This window comes from Rhipicephalus microplus, unplaced genomic scaffold, assembly GCF_043290135.1.
Source record: "Rhipicephalus microplus isolate Deutch F79 unplaced genomic scaffold, USDA_Rmic scaffold_12, whole genome shotgun sequence".
In the NCBI taxonomy this organism is placed as follows: Eukaryota; Metazoa; Arthropoda; class Arachnida; order Ixodida; family Ixodidae; genus Rhipicephalus; species Rhipicephalus microplus.
The window spans coordinates 32204220-32224868 of NW_027464585.1; the positions used below are offsets into that span (position 1 = coordinate 32204220).

At 45.7% G+C, this 20649-nt stretch overlaps 1 protein-coding gene across 9 annotated transcripts in view; it reads right to left on the reverse strand.

Annotated features, from left to right (window-relative positions):
• The window catches only part of LOC119166721 (ferredoxin-fold anticodon-binding domain-containing protein 1), a 158971-nt gene that overhangs the window by 92401 nt on the left and 45921 nt on the right, over positions 1-20649 (reverse strand). For 8 of the 9 annotated variants that reach the window (XM_075882451.1, XM_075882445.1, XM_075882448.1 and 5 more), the window contains exon 3: positions 14441-14638. In XM_075882451.1, the coding sequence (XP_075738566.1) occupies positions 14441-14638 (198 nt within the window). The remainder of the gene's footprint in view (positions 1-14440; positions 14639-20649) is intronic. The other variant, XM_075882449.1, reaches the window with a different exon arrangement.

The following is a 20649-nucleotide window of genomic DNA, read 5'->3' on the forward strand; positions in this document are numbered from 1 at the left end:
CTCGTACCGCGTCTTCGGAGAATTCTCCAAGTAGAAGTAAACTTGACGCAGCTTGCGAACATCGTCCCATTCCTTGATACTGGCAACCCGATCAAAGTGGTCGAGCCAGTCATCAACATCCTCGAAGATGTCTCCATGGAACGGCTTTGGTGTCTGTGGCGCATGAAAAACATGGGCGAGAAGAGAACCATGGGCATCGCTGGTTTGGACCGCCTGGCTTGCCATCGGAGTTGCCATCTTTCTGGGTGTGGATGTCAAGGGACCGAATTCAGGGGGTAACCCGCGCAGGCGGCGGCTGCTTCATGCTCTGGGAGATGTAGCTGTCTCCACGATGACCGACACAGCCGAAGTACACGTACCCAGCACCTCCACCAGTAATGTCGCGAGCAAAAACAAGACCTGCAGCCAGGAGTTCCCCCGAACCAGAGCGACGAAAATGTTCTCTTCTTCTTCGTAGCCCAAAACCGGTATGAGCCACAGCGGTTCGTTCATCAATGGTGGCAATATTCTAAAATATCTTCTCATGAAGATCACCTAGAGTTAGCCTCAACACTGCAATCCATTGCTGATAGGCGCACACAATGGAAAATGAAAATAAACCAAGAGAAAATGGTATACGCACACATAACTAGGAAAACAAAAAATGTGTCAGTTTTCAATTACATATTAGACAGAAAGCCATTGACACAAGTAAGGCACTTTAAGTATTTAGGCATTAAGATATCAGATGATTTATCTTGGAAAAAGCATATTACTAACTTATGTAATGCCGCTGAGGTTAAACTCTGGTCACTTAGACGTAAGTTGACATTTGCTTCCCGAGATGTTAAACTAACAGCATACCTGACTTCGATACGTCCCGCACTAGAATACGGAAGCATAATATGAGATCCAGATATAAAAAACGAAGTAAAAAAATTGAAAAAATACAAAGGCATGTAGCAAGGTTTATAATGTCGAAATATAGGTACATAGACTCGGCAACCGGAATGCTGACTCAACTAAAACTGCCCGAGCTTTCATTGTGACAAAAGTGGCTAGATTTAAATTCATATACCTAATCAAACACAACTATTTTAACTTCAACCCCTACAGATACATAAAAACAGAATGTCACGTATTTCATGGGTTGTTAGATCTAGCCATGAGGACCAGTTTGTGCCCAACCCTACAAAGGTTGACACCTTTAAGTATTCCCTCATCCCAAAAACGGTTGAAGAATGGAATGCACTACCCCATTGCATAACTCAAACTAATTCTACAGAGGAATTTGAAAAGACGGTAATGGCATATTACTCCTCTAGGTAACCATATCTAGGTGTTAATTCATCTTTTCTACCTGGGGATGTTCCCTTTTTTGTATATTTTTCTATGACTGCCTGTTACGTTGGTAGGAAAAGTTCCTACGATGCTGAAGTTTGTGATGTATATGATATAGCCTTCGTCAAGTGTGTTGTATGTTGTATGAAGTTATGCTACCATGCCAATCGTTGATCACTACTGTGTAAACCTTAATTACCTTCCCTGTTGGACTGGTCCTCTGTTAAAAACTGCCTGTTGTGTTGTCTTTCTTGATTTCATTTTGTAGTGCTTGTGTCAACAAGTGAAGTGTATTTCTTTACCCCACCCTGTAACGGCCTTTGGCTAACAGTATGAATAAATCTAATAAATCAAAAAAACATCCCAAAAACAAAAGACGGTGAGAGGGGGCTCTCAATCACAAGCGCCAACATCAGCGATGCGGCCTCATAGTGGCTAGGAGTGGCCGACCACACGAGGGTAGAGTTTTTCACTCAGGTCAAAGTCTCAAAGGATCAACACAACTAGCAGAATTTATTTCAGTCAAAACAACTCACGTGTGTCTTCCTGGGGCACACGTGAATGGACGGGACGGCGCAGCTGGCTGCCACAAAAGCGTGGGTCAAAGCTTTGCTCACTACTACATTCTTTTGACAAGAACGCCAAAACGCGTCTGGCTTCTTTTTATTGTGATAGCAATTATATGGACAGTCCAGGTTGTTTTGTTGCCGTCGCCACTGCAGTCGTCCTTCACCGTATATACAAGTATCTATATGTATGAACACTCAAAAAACAAGAAGCCGCCCGCGCCAAGCTTGTCGCAATGCGCCGATGCGTGCTTATCTCTCACGTGTACTTTGCCCCATGAATGAATGCCTGTGCGCATGCGCTTATCCTTTCGTGGGGGAATCATGTGCCTTTGGCTTTCCCTGAAATGAAAGCGTTAGTTGCCAGGCCCACAAAGGTTGCTTCAGTCTCTGCACAAGCCCCTTTTCCGAAACCAACGTGCTTTTCATATACAGCGAGGTATAACAACTGGTACACTTATAAGTTTGTACTCATATGTATCGGTGATTACGTATCGTGCATCTTTTTTGTTTAAACAGCGCATTACATGTCGAGCGGTAAATGCTGTTAGTTCGCTCTCGTCCTGCGAGTATCGTTCTCATGCGTCATTTGTGTGTGAGCAGCTCGCTGAATGTTTCGGTCTGCTTGCTTTTCTCAGCGTTACATTCCAAGTTTTTGCTGTCACATTTATCGCTTCGCCCTTGCGACCAAACTGTAAATTTAAAACTTTTTTTACGTATTTACTGCTTTTAACCTACCGCTGCGTGCCATTGGAGCTCGTAAATCGCAATCGTGTCGCCATGACCACGGCTTTGTGGGCGGTGGTTGCGGCAAACGGTAGTTAACTTCACAATCCCCAAGCGCTTGGCTGTGCACACGCCTTCAAAACTTAGTCATTTTATGCCATCTACGATAGCATCTGCCGCAGTTTTGTCCACAAAGTTTGCGAAAAGCAGCGCTGCTTTACTGGTTGAGCGCAAACCTTCGGGGTTCAGTCAGTTACACCGTCGCCATACATTATCGTGTCAAGAGCGACCGCGGTTTCATCCACAGCTGTTGTGGCAATGACAATCACATGCACTGTAGAAGACAGTGCGCGCGCCGGTCGCACACGTACTTCCAAAGCTCCGAGTATGCTGTTCTCAGCCTTCGTTCGACGGTTTCCATACAAAACTTCGTACCACCCGCCGCGATTAGGAAGTGTGTTCGGAACATTCAAATTGAGGCCCAATGAACATAGTGAAATTTAGCTGGCGAATTTAAAGAATTCGTATCTGCCACAGTTTCGCATCACTGAGATTATACTGTATGCTTACATGAACGCCTCTAATGCTCATTTATAATAAAATGAGGTAGTTTAGAAAAGCCTGGAGCGGATTGAGCTGCTTTTTTGTCAATGCAACGAGATCACGCACAGAAATTTCGATTTCTGGGAGATTTTCATGACAACCGTACAACCGGAAAAAAACGGTCAAAATCTGGGAGTTTCTCGGCCAATTCGGAAGACTTGGCCGGTATGTATGCGTATCGAAGAGTGAAGCATCATTGTTTGAAGCTTGTATGCTGAAGCAAACTCTCTCAGAAAAATGCCTGAACAGGTGACACTTTTTAAAAGTTGTTTGACTGGAGATTTTTTTCTCCTAAGCTATATCAGCTAGTTTTTCATAACTTGGTGACCTATTACAACATAATGTTTACAATATTGTCTGTTAATACCATTGCTGTACCTCTGATACATAATTTTATATATGGCCTCAAGCTTTCAAATTTGTCGACAGCAAAGCCTATTGAAAAATTCATATTTGAAAAAATTTATCTTCAATTTTTCTTTAAAATCTTATAAAACGTTCCTCAAAGATGATAGAAAAAGAATTAAAAGCATTTTGCATTATTTTGTTTGCAGCGACAATATTACGGGTTGAAGTTCCAGCTTTTCGAGCATGCACTTGGGCGACAAACGCATGAGAAATCGGGCTAAAAATAGTAGACTTCAGCTTCTGAGTCCTTTGAACAGGACCATATTTACAGAGCAAAAGCAGAATTGATATATGGGAATGACCGTTTTAAGCGCGCCCTTCCGAAATACCTCAAATTGCCGTTTCAAGCCGAGGCTTTAGACCCCCAAGTCGTGGCACCTCAGTTGCTTACCTTGGTTACATGAGGCAGCTATTACATTCACCAGCTTTTAACGTTTGTGTTCAGTATACTTAAATGGGCATAGGCTTGCAAGAGGAACCACCAAAGCATAAAGAACATAGAGATTTACTAATGCTGCTGCCACCTCCTGGACCTGAACACGGTTTAGCGTTTACTTCCCCAGTCGCCTGCTCACCATTTTTATGTGCGACCCCTCCTGTAGGCAATGTATAATAGTATGGGGATAGCACACATTTCTTACCGTTTCCAACGGTAAGAAATGTGTAATTTTAACGGAACATAATTTAGTACAGCCAGCAAAGCACGAAACCTCACTCTTCCACATTGGGAAGCCGGCATCTGAAATGATGGTGTTGAAGAGCATATAGCTGAAGAATGTCAAAATGCTCTATGCAAATGAAGATTACCTAGAAACCATTTGGTACTTTAAGATTGTCTGAGTGCATATTTTTACCACATGTTGCAGGAATATGTTTTCAGTGCGTTTGGTCCACCTCACTTAACGATACAAATTTTGGTCGTGTTTTGTCAGTGTCATCACTGCTGTAAGTCACCTAGAAAAAATGTAGCGTTTTGAGCACGCCATGGCTTTTGTGAAATGCATTCCTAAGCTTACGAGGAAACATGGGAGAGGGTCATTTCAAGTGTTCATGTACTATCTTCCGTGGTCCTATGGAGTTAGAGCATTTTAATTCATCGCCTTGTCTGCAAATATGTACGGATTGTCTTAGAGTATGTACCGTATTTACTCGCATATTCGGCGCACTCGCACAATAGGCGCATCCTATTTTGGTCGCGAAAATTCGATTGTTTTTAATTCCGCGCATAATAGGCGCAACCCGAACTTGGCCGTGATCAGAAACGATTCTACCCCCCAGCGGTACAGTTGGAACGCGATCCCCGTACCCTGAAGAAAAAAAGAAGGCAAATCGACGAGCAAATAAAAAAATTCGAAGTGCAACGACCTAACCAACGTGTTTGTCAAAATAAAACTTGAAAAAAAAAAAAAAAGCGTCCATGAGCGAAAAAAAAAAACGGCTGTTCCATCAATTACTGATACCCCCCAAATCGCCGCGCTTTTTGGAGGTCACGTGTACAACGCTGGTGGCTCAATCGCCATCACCACCATCAGAGAAAAAGAAAGAAACGCCATTTTGCAAGCGGTGTGCGTATGTTGTGGTCGTGTATTGAACTTTGGTTCCACCATGGGGAAGTACACGAGCTACACGGCTGGGTTTAAACTGAAGGCAGGGCAGTACGCGCTGGAGCACGGCAACCGGGCTGCAAGCAGGCATTTCGGCGTTGGAGAAACCAGTATTCGGTACTGGAGGGACCAAGAAGAAAAACTTAAGGCGACGAAGAAGACACGACGGGCTTTCCGCGGTGCTGAGACCGGCAGGTATCCAAACGTCGAAGAGCAACTAGTCCGGCATATACGGGAGCTACGAGAAGACGGCTGTGCTGTGTCGTTGGATATTCTGCAGACTGAGGCGCGCAAAATAGCCCGAGCGCAGGGCATCAAAGCAAAAGAGTTCAAAGCCAGCTCCGGATGGACAACTCGTTTCATGTGGCGCCATGGCCTTGCACTGCGAAGGCGGACCACCTTGTGCCAGCGCTTGCCCGCAGCATATGAGGACAAAGTGGCGGACTTCCACAGTTTTGTTGTGAATTAATTGGTAAACGATAAAGTCGTCTTTTACTTGACAAGTGTGCAGATTTAAAGCGCGAGAACCGAGTTGAAAAAATTTTCGAAAATTTTACCCCGCGTAATCGGCACACCCCTAACTTCGAGCCGGATTTTCTGAAAAAAAAAGTGCGCCTATTATGCGAGTAAATACGGTAATTATGTATTGCTCATCTGGCATTAAACTGAGCAAAACGCACCAAAAATGCACTTTTACAGAAATTTATTCTTCAATGCACTAAATACGCTTCTCTTCTGTATAGTCCTGTACAAAGGACTCAGAAGCTCAAGCCCACTGTTTTTAACCCAATTGTTCATGCATTTGTCGCCTAAGTCCATGCTCGAAAAGCTGCTACTTCAACCCATAATGTTGTTGCAGCAAACAAAACAATGCAATATGTTTTTAATATTTTTTTCCTATCATCTGTGAGGAACCTTTGATGAGATTTTAAAAAAAATTAAAGATGGGGTTTTTTAAATATTATATTTTTTAATAGGCTTTATTGTCGACAAATTTGAAAAGGCGAAGCCATTTATAAAAGTATGTGTTAAAAGTACAGCAACAATATTTACAGGCAATATTGTAAACATTACGTTGTAATAGGTCACCAAGTTATGAAAAACTAGCTGGTATAGCTTAGGAAAAAAAAATCTCAAATCAAGCAACCTTTAAATATGTCACCTGTTCAGACATTTTTCAGAGTTGGCATCAATATACAAGCTTCAAACAATGCTGCTTCACTCTTCATTACACGTACATTTACTAAAAAAAGTCGTCTTCATCAAGCTAATATTTGCGCTTTTATATCATCGTTAACTTGCAAAAATGACAAGGAACAAAAGGGGTCCCTCTGTGCAAAATAAGTTCAATATTTTGTTCCTCTTGATTTATGCAGTTAATAAAAAAAAACGAAATTCATCTTTCGGGCTACTGGGTGACATTGTGCACAAAATATAAAATAAACAATCAAATCTAAAATATCAACTTCTCGACCCGTATCGATATCTCAAGGAATCACCCTACGAGGTTGTGCCCAACAGCAACACGAACTCTTAATGACGGCGTGCGCGACCTGAAGTCGTTCATGTTGTGCGTGTCAAACCATTCACCGCGCGTTAGAGAACCTGCGGAAGGCTCTCTTTATTTAATTATTGTAGTAACTTATTGCTTTATTATTGTACTTATTGTGTTTATTATTATTGCTTTATTATTGGACAAGTTCTGGTGAATGTCTGCGGCGCTTTGAACACTGCACGCCGTCCGGAACAATCTTGTAGTTGACGTCACTGATGCGTCGCAGAACCTTGTAGGGTCCGACGTATCTTCGCAACAGCTTTTCAGAGAGCCCACGCTAACGAATAGGTGTCCATACCCATACTTTGTCATCCACGTTGTATATGACGGGTCTGTGCTAGAGGTTGTAATGCTTGGCATCGTCGTCTTGTTGTTTGGTAATCCGCAACCTGGCAAGTTGCCTGGCTTCTTCTGCTAGCTGGGTAAACTCTTCGCCATCCGTCTCATTGCCATCATTTTCGTGAGGGAGCATTGCGTCTAACGTTGTGGTAACCTCGCGTCCGTAAAGGAGACTGAAGGGTGTCTTCCGAATGATCTACTGATGAGCCGTGTTGTACGGGAACATGACGTAGGGCAAAATGACGTCCCAGTTCTTGTGCTCTACATCTACGTACATGCTTATCATGTCAGCCAGAGTCTTGTTGAGGCGTTCGGTGAGCCCGTTGGTCTGGAATAATAGGCCGTTGTTTTTCTGTGAGCTGTACCACTTAGTCGGAAGATGGTGTCCAGAAGCTCGGCCATGAACGAACTATTTCTGTCGGTGATGACTATTGCGGGAGCACCGTGTCTTAAGACGATAGCTTCAATGAAAAATTGCGCTGCTTAAGCTGCCGTTGCCCATGGCAGAGCGTCTGTCTATCGGGTCAGGTAATTCGTGGCGACGAATATCCACCTGTTTCCAGTGGCAGACTTTGGGAAGAGGTCCAAAAAATCTATGCCAACTTGTGCGAATGGTGTCGCCGGCACTCGGACAGGCTGCAGCAGGCCAGCTGGTTTGATGGATGGTGGCTTGCGATGCTGGCAATCTAGACATGCCTGCACGTAAGTTTTGACAACTTCGGCAACCCTTGGCCAGTAATAGTTCTGCATTATCCTCACCAATGTTCTTGCGTAACCCAAGTGACCAGCAGTAGGTTCGTCATGGCAGGCTTGCAGTACCTCACGGCGAAGCGAAGAAGGAACGACAAGCAAGTAGCTGCTGCCAGCGGGTGAAAAGTTCCTCTTATAAAGAACGTCATTTCGCAAGCAGTACGACGGCAGCCCTCTCGCAAATAATTTCGGCACGCTATTCGTTCGCCCTTGCAGGTAATTTATGAGTGGTAGCACTTCAGCATCGTCACGCTGCTGTTAAGAAAAGGCGGCAGTGTCCACGATTCCCAGAAAGACTGTGTCGTCATCGTCGTTGTCCGGGGATGCCGTCTCAACGGGAGACCGAGAAAGACAGTCGGCATCGCTGTGTGCTTTTTCGGACTTGTAGGCAACAGTGAAGTCAAATTCTCGAAGACAAAGACTCCATCTGCAAGACGGCCAGATGGATCTTTCAAGTTAACTAGCCAACAGAGAGAGTGGTGATGGCTGATGACAGTGAATGGGTGGCCGTACAAATATGGATGAAACTTCAGGACTGTCATACCATTGCAAGACATTCTTTTTCCGTCGTAGTGTAGTTAGCTTCCACTTGGGACAGCGTCCTGCTGGTGTAGGCGATCACCCTTTCATTGTTGTCTTTCGACTGTATGAGCACTGCTCCAAGACCCACATTACTAGCGTCTGTATGAGGTAAGCTGTGTCAATGGCCATGCTATGCGCGGAAAATTAGCTATAAACCGCCGGTAATAGGCACAGAGTCCCAAAAAACGTCACTTTGATTTTTTGTCTGATGGCGTCGGGAAGTTCGCCACGGCCAAAATTTCATCCGGGTCGGGTCGAATCCCTTGACTGCTCAGGACGTCACCGAGGAATTGAAGTCCGTGGAAGCCGAAGTGGCACTTTTCAGGTTTTAGAGTAAGATTGGCCAAGCGTATTGCTTTAAGAACTGCTTTGAGCCTTCGCAAGCGTTCCTCAAAAGTCGGCGAAAAGACAATCACGTCATCAAAGTACACCAAGCAGGTTTGCCACATAAGTCGCGACAGAACCGTGTCCATGAGATCCTGGAATTTTGCTGGTGCCGAACACGAACCGAAAGAAAGTACCTGAAATTCATAAAGTCCATCGGGCGTAACAAAGGTGGTCTTCTCACGATCTCTCTCATCCGCTTCAATTTGCCAGTAGCCGCTTTTCAAGTCCATAGACGAAAAGTAGCGTGCGTTTCGTAGTCTATCAAATGAATCATGAATACGCAACAGAGGGTAGACTTCCTTCTTTGTGATCTGATTGAGCTTCCGGTAGTCGACGCAGAAACGCAAGCTGCCATCCTTCTTTTTGACGAGTGCTACAGGTGATGCCCAAAGACTGTTAGATGGCCGAATAACACCATCTTCTAGCATCGTTTTCACCTGTTTTTGAATTGCCTCACGCTCCTTTGGGGGGACTCCATAAGAATTTTGCCCGATGGGTCTGGCGTCAGAATCCGTGATGATGCGGCATTTCGTCAGTGCCGTTTGACCAACTCTTGATGTGGATGAGAAGCAGCCATGGAACTTGTTGATCAGCATAAGAAGGCCGTTTCGCTCAATTGAAGATAACGATGGACCAACGTTGACAGGTGTCGGTGTAGTAATAGTAGGCACTTCTGCTTCCTCCACTAAATGACAATCTTCTGTTAAAGAGAGTTCGTCGAAATAAGCAATAGCTGTGCCTTTAAATATGTGTTGGCATTCTCTACTGAAATTTGTCATTAAGAGTTCAGCGCATCCGTCAATAACAGTGATGACTGCCCTGGCAACAGAAATGCCGCTAGTGAATGCAAGCTCCTTGATGTGTTCAGCGATGCCAGTACCGTTTTGTAAGATGTTACAGTGCACGGATACGAGGAAACAACTTCATGGCGGCAGTATGACGTCGTCATTAGCAATACACAAGCGAGGTGGCTGGTGTTCCTCATCTGTAGCAGTCTCCAAGCTTGTAGCGAACGTTACGCTTCGGTCACAGATGTCAATCACAGCCCCGTATTCGCGCAAGAAATCCATTCACAATATGAGCTGTTTACAGCACTCGTGAAGAATGACGAGGGTGGCGACACAGGTGGAAACAGCGATGAACAGTCGGGCCGTGCACTTTCCAGCCGGTGTCATCAACTGACCTTCTGCGGTTCTTATATTGGGTCCGTGCCATGGCATCTTCGCCTTCCTTAGTCTGTCGGCTAGCTGCAGGCTTATTATAGAAAAGTGGAAGCCGGTGTCCACAAGAGCCGTCACTTGGTGGTCGTGAATGTGAACGACGAGGTCAGCGCTGATAACGTCGGTTACGTCGGCAGTTGTCTCATCCGTCGAATTAGTCGTTGCTGTCGTCTTCTTCGGTATCGATGGCTTCGAGCTGTCATTTGTCTGCAATGGGGGCTGTTTGGAATTTTGAATATTGGCAACCCCACCCCCCGAGGTCGCTGCGTCTAGTTTCCCCGTTGCGGGCTAGGGGACCTGCCCCTGGTGACGTCGGCAAAACTGTGACGATTAGGTGAACTGGGCTGCGCAGGAGATGGAGAACGTGATCTGGGCACTACTGGATTCTGCGGCGGTGTGTTCACAGGGGCGTAGTTGTACATGCGTTGATCGTCGTACGCAATGTAATCAGGGTAGCGAGAAAATCTCGATTACTGAGCGTCGCGATAGCAGCAAACTCTGTAGACGTGCCCAGCTTCGCCACAATGAAAGCATACCGGTCGACGGTCAGCAGTACGCCACAAATTGGTTTTCCAACGCTGGTAGGTAAGTGAAGACTCACTATTGGGCCACGTTGTGGGGCATGTTGGTTGTACGGCATTCGCTTGTCGGAGGAATCGGTGGGGTTGCGAAAGTGGTCGGTGCTGACAGTGGCTCTGTTTGCAGGGTTGGTGGTGGTCCAGTCATTGGAGTCTGCTGTGATGCAGGCGCGACGACGGGACGTCGGACTGCATCAGCATAAGTAAAATGTCGTCGCACACCATTATAGCCGGACGAAGAGAGAACCTGGCGAACATCATCCCGGACAACATCAGCGACAAAAGACAATGCCGACGTCGGTTCGGTTGCTGGAAGTAAACCAAGCTGCCAAAGCTCCTCCCTCAAAATCTTCCAATTTCCCGCAAAGGCCTGTCATTGTTGCAGAGGCTCCCTGCAGTCGTAATGGGACTACTTGCTCGAAAGCTGACCGGTTTCTGCTTGCGGTACCGTTGCTGTAGGGCCCGTTCAATAGCTGCGGCTTCTTTCGTGAACTCAGCTACTGTGGTTGGTGGATTTCTCACTAGCCCAGCAAACAGTTGCTCCTTCACACCTCGCATTAGATACCGCAGCTTTTTGTCTTCCAGCATCTCGGGATCTGCCCTGCCGTAAAGACCGGTCATGTCCTCGACGAACATAGCAATGCTCTCATTTGATTTTCGAATTCGAGCTTCCAAGAGACATTGCACATTTTCCTTCCTGTCGAGACTAGTAAAGGTGTCAATCAGCTGGTTGCGGAAGCCGTCCCAGATAGCCATGCTTTTTTCTCTGTTGTTGTACCTCGTCTGGGCGTTATCTTTAAGGTAGAAGTACACATTTGCGAGCTTGTTTCTGGGGTGGCCCACTGGTTGTACTTCGCGCAGCGTTCGAACTGGTCCAGTCAGTCTTGTGCATCTTCATAGGTCTCAGCATGAAAGCAGTCAGGATTCATGGTATTTGAAGTGTCATGTGCAATCGAGCTGCAGTAGCCATGGTGGCTGAAGGCGGCAAGCGATTGCTGGCAGTTTCTGGCAAGAGATTGAGCTCGGGAGCCAGGCCTTGCAGACGGTGACTGAAGCGGTGGACTGGTGTGTCGACGGGTGGTAGCTATTCCGGGCTCGAAAGTCGGGTCCGCAAAGGGGTGCCAAGCATGAAGACTGCCCAGCACCTCTACCAGTGTGACGACGCAGGATCGACGAGCACACAAAGCGCCTCAAACAAATACGCTTTATCGATCGCAGGAAGAAGACTGCAACAACTTCTTCGTCTTTTGCACTCGGTGAAGGACACTCGCGCTGCTTCGTTCTCGCCACCACTGGCACATACCCGCGGCATTATGTATATTTAGCGTGTTCCCTTCGAATTCGTATAATCAATATTCCATTGTATATCGCTATGCTGAAGCAGTACCGTGTGAAGAAAGGAAGAGGAGAATGAAGTGATCTGTCTGCCAAGCAACTCTGTGTCAGCGCAAGAACTCTTCACTATTCATTCTTGAATAAACACAACCGATCGTAGCAATATGTTTAGTTGTGAATTTCTATTTGATTGCTAATTGCAGTACGAATTTGTAAACCTGATTTCTTTGTTAGTTTACTCAGTTTTTTTATTATGTCTGAACTCCTACTTCTGTTTGGGCATCATGGCCTGCAGTATTATGAAATAAATAAATAAATAAATAAAATGCTGTGCAAGCGCCCCTCCCCAGAGTGAAGGTTAATCTAACTGGATTTTGGGGAGGGGGGAGAGGGTGGCGGGAGAGCGGCTAAAAATAAACAATGCTCCTTCATGCTTTAAATAAAATGCTTTACTTATTATTTACTGTTTTTTTTATTCTCCCCCTCGTCCCAGTCAAACTTGTCAAACGCCTGCTCAGATTCGGACAGAAAAGTGATGTCGATGAGGACGGCCTGACGCAAGTACAGCAACTGGTGTGAACAGTAAATTAAAGCAGCAACCCGTGTGGCCAACGTACGAATGGCCACATGACAACATAATTTCATAAACAATATTAGATGTGCATTCAGTGTACTCATTTTTTTGGTTCTTTTTACACAAGCAATACTCTTCTTGAAAAAAAAGAAGTGGCTACAAGGGAGAGCTGGCGGTGCTTGCTCGGTCGTTGGCACTTAGTTTAGATCTCCTAAATAAGAGAGGGGGGTACTTGCTTGGCATACTGCGGTATGTCGCGTACAGGAGAGCAGTGGCACCCGTGACTTGCATTAGGGGCCGCTTCCATTATTATTTTTTTCCCCCTAATTCCAGACACAATGCAAGAACTCAGCAGCTGCTTGGGGACACTACAGCAAGTACGAATGCAAAGTGCACAGTGTCACGGGGTCATGACGTCAACGAAACAACCAGACTGTAAGTAGTTCGAAGATAAAACTATTTATTCGGCTGAACTTTTGGCCCGCCAACGAAAAGTCAGATTACCGTGATACTCACTGGCATTGAGAGCGGCGAACTGAGTGTCGGCCGTCGATCAACTAACAATCGGCAAAGCCTGTCGGCATTTATATCTATGCTATCAAACATTACTGAATGCAGGAACAGCGCAACCTAGAAGTAGTTACTTCGTAACTAAGGAAGCGAAAAAAAAACAAAGACAAAAAAGAGCGCTGTTCCTGCATTCAGTAATGTCCTACCAACTTGCCCAAGCTTCCACGCTTCATAACCATAAAAAATTCTAGCCTCATCACTGGTCGGCGCGCAAGCATTGGAATAATCTCGAGTGTTGGTGTCTTGCGCGCACTCTTGACAGAACGATCTACAATATTCGGGAACCTTCTTGAACAATGCGGTGAAGTTTGCACTGAGAATTCCTGACAGGCTTTATGAGCGAAAACCGAATGAAACAAGAGTGAAAATAAGGAACGCGCGTGGCAATAGCGTGTATTTACAAAAAGAAAATATGCCCAGCCAGATACGGACAAGCACGGGACACGGTGAAGAAGACAGGCAGTGTCTATACTAGAATAAACTCTCAAATCACCAAAGCAAGACTCAAAAATATTGCTACATCCCTTTCCTCAAGTTTTGTTGTCGCCCTGTTACACTGTACGTAATTCTCAGTGCAAACCATGCCTGCAGTGTTCGACAAGCTTTGGGACTGTAGTAGATCATTTCGTTAAGATAAGGTATCGATAACGCTAGAATATTCGATGGCAAGTGTATAAATGCCGACACGCTTTGCCGCTTATAAGTTGATCGACGGCCGATGCTCGCTATCAGTGCCAGTGTCCTACTTTCTTTTTACTTGGCCACGGCCACATGTTCCGCCTAAATAAAAAGTTTATTGTTCGACCTGCAGGATGCTCCTTTCGTCCACGTAGCGACCCCGTGACACTATGCACTCAGCACTCATGCAGTCATATGGTCATATTACAATCGCCCTTACAATCAAGAAAGCGTAACACAAAACTGATGTGCAATCGCTGTGCGTCATCTTTGCATTATTCTGTGTTCCTCTTAACTGTAAAAAAATATTGCAGTAAATCTTGTTCCTTCCTGCACAACACCACAAAGCAATTACTGCAACATACTTTGTCTATTTTTCGCAATGTCATGTGAAAGGCCTCAAATGTTTCATGCATCATTTCATCAAGACTTCAGCCCACAGTCCTGATTTCATTCAGCACCAGCTTACATTTGTACTGTTTACAATGAAGGGCCAGATTCGATTTTCTTTCCTTTTCTGACAATTCGAAATGTTCTTATGCTCTAATATTAACCCAACAGTTTGTCTGGCTCTTCTAAACCATGTCAGTGGTATTTCATGCGTATGACATGCCACTTGGTTGTAATGTCAGATCCGGCACTTACCTGTATCCACGTGGAGTGTATCCTGCCGGTGCAGAGAAAGGCAGGACCTGGTGCAGGATAAATCCACCGGGTGCAGCCATCTGTACCACCTGCCACGTGTTGCCGGGGCAACGCAAGTGGCTTTCGGCAGGGGTGCCCCCCTGACCACGGCAGAGGGCCACGCGCACCAGTGAACCGGGCCGCAACACCCGCCCTGCACTTCATACCGTCACTGGTTTTCCGTTAATCAGTTTTCAGATGCGTAAAATCACTAAAGAAATTGGGGTGTGTACTCTCTAAAAAAATTCATTTATTTATTTATTTATTGAAGGCACTTTTAAGACCCGAAGGCACTATAGAAAGGAGTGGTGTGAACAAATGTAAATGCAGTTTAAAATAAAAAAGAAATAGAAATAAAACTATGGACTATCTCCCCGAATGAAACCCTGATGGAATAATGCAAAGCAGCAGCGGTGCACACGGCGTTGACCTTGTTGAAGCGGGCGTCGATGTAGGTGCTGAAAGAATGGTTTGAAGCGAAACTCAGCCCAGCGTTCACTGGAGTGAAAATTTGTTAAAATGTAAAGACATGGGAGGAGGGAGGCGTTGAAGACGCTTGCACTTGGCTTCCTCGGCTTGTGTCTCATCGGTGTTACCCGTGCCCCATCTCTATTATCAAACACGATTGGTGTTCTTGACTCACATCTAATCAGTGCCGATGGTCTTCCACGGCCGCCGCTTGCGTTCGGCTTCCCTGGCTCCCGCTTCGACGGTGTTCCAAGCGCGAAGTCGCCATTTGCCAACACGATCAATTTTGCTAACCCACGATGCCGGCAATGGCCAAGAAAGGCAGCAAACACTACCAGGAAGCAAGCCCCAGTGGCATCCTGCCCATCAATGTGATCGTGCAACAAGCAGCAGCATGTTGTCCACATGCCGGCACTGCGGGACCGTGGGCTAGATGACAGTGCGCGACACAGCGCTCCTATCTGCAGCTTCTTCTTGCCGACAGATGGAGAGAGGTGGCACGGACGAGGAGATGATGCCAACATGAGGAGTCGGCTTGAACGTTACGAGCGGTGGAGAGGGTGAAGCGAGAAAGATGACACGCGGCGAGTGGCAACAATCTAGGCAGAGAGTGACGTTACGCGCGCGCACTGCAAGGGAAGGCGTGGCTTACTGGCTCCACCCCGGTGCGGAGGGGCAGCGTTACACAGGCTAGTCAAAGAGCTGCTTTGCATCTAAACAGGGTTAAAATTTACAGGGCATCCTGTACGGCAAGCTTGAAGTCTTTTTGGTTCGAACGCAGAGTTATGGAGTAAACATCGTCTTCCAGTTTTACAACAATCCTTGGTCTGAAACCTAAGAGTGGTTCATCCTGGACTGCGATGACTGCGTCTGAGGAAGGTGAGTGGGATTGTCAGGGCCAGCGTCTTACAGAATTGTAATGGGCACGAGAACATACTAAGGCGCCACGATGCAAACGCATCCCTGTGACGCGCCTGGCTGGATTGCTCCGCCAGCACTTTCACATTTCTTTTTTTTATTATTATTATCATTCTTGTTACCACTGCAGCTTCTTCACTGACTGTACGAAGTTCTTAATAACTGCACCGGAAAAATATTACGCTTCTCATATTGCCTGACTGCTAGCGTTGTCTGCTATGGCCACCTATATGAAAACCACGAGGGCCGAGCGCGCTCATTCCGTGTCGAATTGAAGCATCAAATCGGTATTAACGTGTGCTTGAGGGCAAAAAGACTTACTTTAGCTGAAAAAATGCGCGCAACCAGGCTACTTCATTCATTGTAGGTTTGCATCCAACTGGGTCAGGCCGTGGTTGATACAACAAGCATGCACAAATTTGCATTTTTGTTTAGCACACATAGCCTTACGAAGCACAGCACAAGTGGATTCTGCACTTAGTGGGAAGCAACACAATATTCTTACAGCCGCACGCCACCGCAACCTTTCAGTTATGATTGCAGGCAAACACAAGAGTCATACGCGTGCGTGTGCCTCAGTCCGAGTTGTAACTAGGTAAAGTTTCACACAAGAAAAAGTTTTTCTGTGGCACAATCCTGATATTTATTGCGAAAATTTTGTACTGTTGTCACATGGTGCACATCTGATCGCCATCGAGTAACACATGGGTAGAAAATATGAATGACTGGCGCAGTTTCACAGCTTCTACAAAGAAGTAAATCATGATAAAAGATGTGATCCTGATCGTGCTCGATTACCATAGAAAATGCAGTGCGCGCCAGCCGTATTATTTTGCACCCTCGAATAAGCATGCTGCGAGTTATGTCTTGCATAGCGCAACTTAAATGGCAATTTCATGTTTCAGTAAAAATGCCAGTGTCCAGTTTTTTACAGCTTCATTCCTAAGCTGTGGGACGTTTCACGGCAGCTATTAAAATATTAATCAGTTTCCGAAGCTGACCGCGTTTTCACTTTTAGATCAAAACAACATTCAGACGTGAAAGTGGCTGTGGGCCCATTCAACAGACGTATAAGCAGGAACCATGCGAGCCAAAGTTGCAGACGACAGAGGCGTAGGTGGAAACTTTTTTCTGAGGGGGCGCCACTTTATTAGAATTGGGAGGCCGGGCAGGCAGATGTGGTCGACTGTTATTTTGTGTGCTATAGGCCAAGAGAAAACGTTTTAGAATGGGGGGGGAAGGCACAGGCTTGGTGTGGTACCATCTGGCTCTGCCACTGGCAGATGAGAACCCTTGTGGTTGGGTACACACACGGGGGCAGACACCTGGAGAGGAGAGTGGGTGGTGGCGCAGACTGTGGTAAAAGTTACCTTGGCCAGAGAAGTAGCCTTAGCAGACTGGAGTGGCACATGTATGATGTAAGAAAGTTTTGTTGAACTTGCTGGCCGAACATGCAGAAGCAACTGGCCATGAAAAGACCTGAATATCGTAAAATACCAAAAAATTTAGGGAAAGAGCGGTACTTCCTGGGTTTATCTAGACTCTCTGACAGTTTAGACAACGGCGCACATTCTGAAATGTAATGACGGCAGCTCCCCCCCCATGTAGACATGTATGTCGTATTTTAAAATATACATAATCGGACTGTTTGCATATTCGTTTCTCCTAGTAAACCAGGCTCTCGTGCGGTAACTGAAATGTGCTTTTTATGTGAACAATTAAGGTCTGTGCTCATTTTAACCCCATGGTCTTGAATTAACAGCCACGACAGCATAAAAAAAGAGAGGTGACAGTGGCACTGCCAGCGGCCGTAACAGTGGCATTGCGTGCATAGCGCGCTGTGGTGCAGTGCCGATAACTTTTACTGCAACTTTCCAGATTGTGTAGTTTGTAGAAGTCCGCACACATGAAGTGAGAGCAAAACAACGCTGTTCAAAAGTGAAAACACCACGAAGTCACAGTTAAAAACAACACATCCAACCGCCAGCTTTCCTTCGCCAGAGCGAGGCGAGACGACGTGATCCAACCCTACACGTCACCACAATTGCAGAACCCGCTCCTCCAGTGGTGGTCCTCATGCCCAATTACGCTCTTGACAGAACTACTGCAAGACCCCGAAACCGAGGCAAGTTACCGTTTTGATGACCATAAAAGCTGAGCTCTGCAATTTGAACAAGCAGATCCTCAACGTAACTGAAGATGAGGCAGTTGACTAGGAACTCCAGGATTCTGCGGACTACCATGACAGGGTAGCGTGTGCAATTGCTGATGGGTAGTATTTGTTGTCTGAACGCGGACTTTCACCTAAGTGCCACGAGCGATTCGCTGCTTGCTTGTGCCAGACAAGGCCATAGAAACTATAACCGAGTTGGCTTCCGTAAAACTGCAGACGACTGTGACATTTCCGAAGCCATGGAAAGAGACATTATATGTTATGAAAGCTCAGATACCAACTGCGAAAGCGGACTGTCTGTGAGTCAAGACAATTCTGTTGAGGTTGAAAAGGCTAATGTCAAATCTGTTGTGACAGCATGCAGAAACGTGAAAACACCACACCAGAATTTAATTATTTGTAACCTTTTCAGCAAAGATAAAAAGATCAAGTGCCAATGATGTGCATGAACAATACTCCTCAGCAAACCTTTTACAGTGGAGCATTCTGGCAGTACTCCGAAGTTGGAGGAAGAAACAAGAAAATAAGATCAAGTGGTTGCCAATCTTGAAAAAGCGGAAGAAAGTAAAAGGGATGATGGAAGCTGTGGCATGGATGGTAAGATTATGAGGATGAATATCTTGCTTTCATAGCCCAGCTGATGATGAGTGCCAAAGAAGTTGCCAACAGCTCACGCACTCTTTCGTCGCATCCAGACGGAAAGAAGTGGGCGTACGTCTTTCTCACAAGGGACAACAGAAATAACCCTTTATTATCGGAAAACAGCGGCTTTTATTGACCGTATCACTAGCGCCGTTGTAGCTTTATAACTGCCGACACTGACGCTGTCAAAGCTGGCGAGCTATCTTATGACACAACTTCCTCTGCGGTTTTTTTTTGTTTTTTACGATACTTGAAATTGTTCTAGAAAAACCACACACCTTCCACTTCGTGTGTGATAATGAAGAGAGTCGTTACAACGTTGCACACTGCTTGTTTCATCACTGCGTATTTTCGACGATTCCACTCCTAGTTCCTTATTTCTCAAGCATCCTCTAAACTTGTCGATGGCAGTTGGAAGAGAGGAGGGCAGCTTCTGCGGAAAAAAGTTTCCACCCAGACAACCCAGTTTGACCTGGGCTCGTCAGCGCTTCCTCAAACAACTCCTTTTTTTGCAGGTCTACAATCCATACATCAGTTCCTTCAGATAGCTGTGGCAGATCAGCATTCCATGGTGCCAGTCATGGTCTTTCTTCTGGCACTGACCCCGTAACCTCTCGAAAGCTGCCAGTTTTTGGAAGTCTGAAGTACGAGGCTGGAGGTTTTCACTATGCATTGAAAGGAGCATGCACAGTGTTCTCCCTGTGAGCAGCTGCGTGGGGCTGTATCCGTTCTTCAATTGGCTTTTCCTGTAGGCTAAGAGAGTTTTATAAGCGTCAGCAGTTTTCTTCAAGGACCCGTTTGTAATTTTCATAGTGGATTCTGCCATTCCGTTGCTCTGGTGATAATGAGGACCAGACTACGCGTGCTTAAACTTGCACTTGGTCACAAATTTGGACAATTCAGCCCAGAGGGCTCTTGAGAATTGCGGCCCATTATAGGGCACTACTACTTCCGGGATCCCGTGTCTCACAAAAATGAACTTGCAATGATTATTACTGCTGAGGAAGACAGGTTGTTCAATGATATTACTGCCGAGGAAGACAGGTTGTTCAATGATACCAGCTCTGGGTATCGTAAAAAATAATTTGTGACAACCAGCCACCACTTCTCTTCAAGAAAGAATCGCTATGATGACCTATATGGAAACTTGGTCTGTTGCACAAGCATCTTTCAGTTGATGCTATCCTTAAAGCAGCTGTGGCAGTTCCTGAAAATTCGATCAATGTCGACGTCAATTTTTCACCACCAAACTAAGCTCTTCGAACATGCTTCGCACCTAAAAATTCCGAAGTATCCCTCGTGAACTATTTCAAAAACAGGCTGCCTTAGTGCCACAAGATCGGAGAGCTGGACATGAGCAGGTTTTCAATGAGGACAATGCTTTGCCTCTCATTGCGACCCGACGGCTCGGTTAGCCTTTTGTACTTAGATAGATAACAGCTTCACATATTGGATTGTGCTCTTGCTCCTGGCCGATAAGATGTAGAGAATAACCTTAGATTTCAGCCTCCAGTTCTGTGGATTCGGTTTGTAGAAGAAATGAGAGAGAAAGGGCATCTGCAACAGTCAGATCCTGTTCTGGAACATACGTATAGTGTATTAGCTTCTTTCTCTGTAGTCTCGGTGTTGATTCGTCAATTCCCTTTGACACAAAAAAAGAAACGAGTGGTTTGTGGTCTGTCTCTAGACTAAAGTGCTTCCCCACAAGATAATCACGGAACTTCTCACAAGCCCACACAAGGGCAAGTCCTTCTCTTTCAATTTGGGTATATTGCCACTCTGTGCTTGTAAAAGTTCTGGAAGCATGATGAATAATCACTTTGAACTGACCATCTTAGTGCCTTTGGACTAGGACAGCTCCATATAATGAGGTGTCTGCTCTCATCACTGTTTTCATATTTGAATTCCCGAGACAGGGTCTGGTGAAAGAAGAATCTTCCGCTTCTAGCGCGGCACATCATATGCTTGA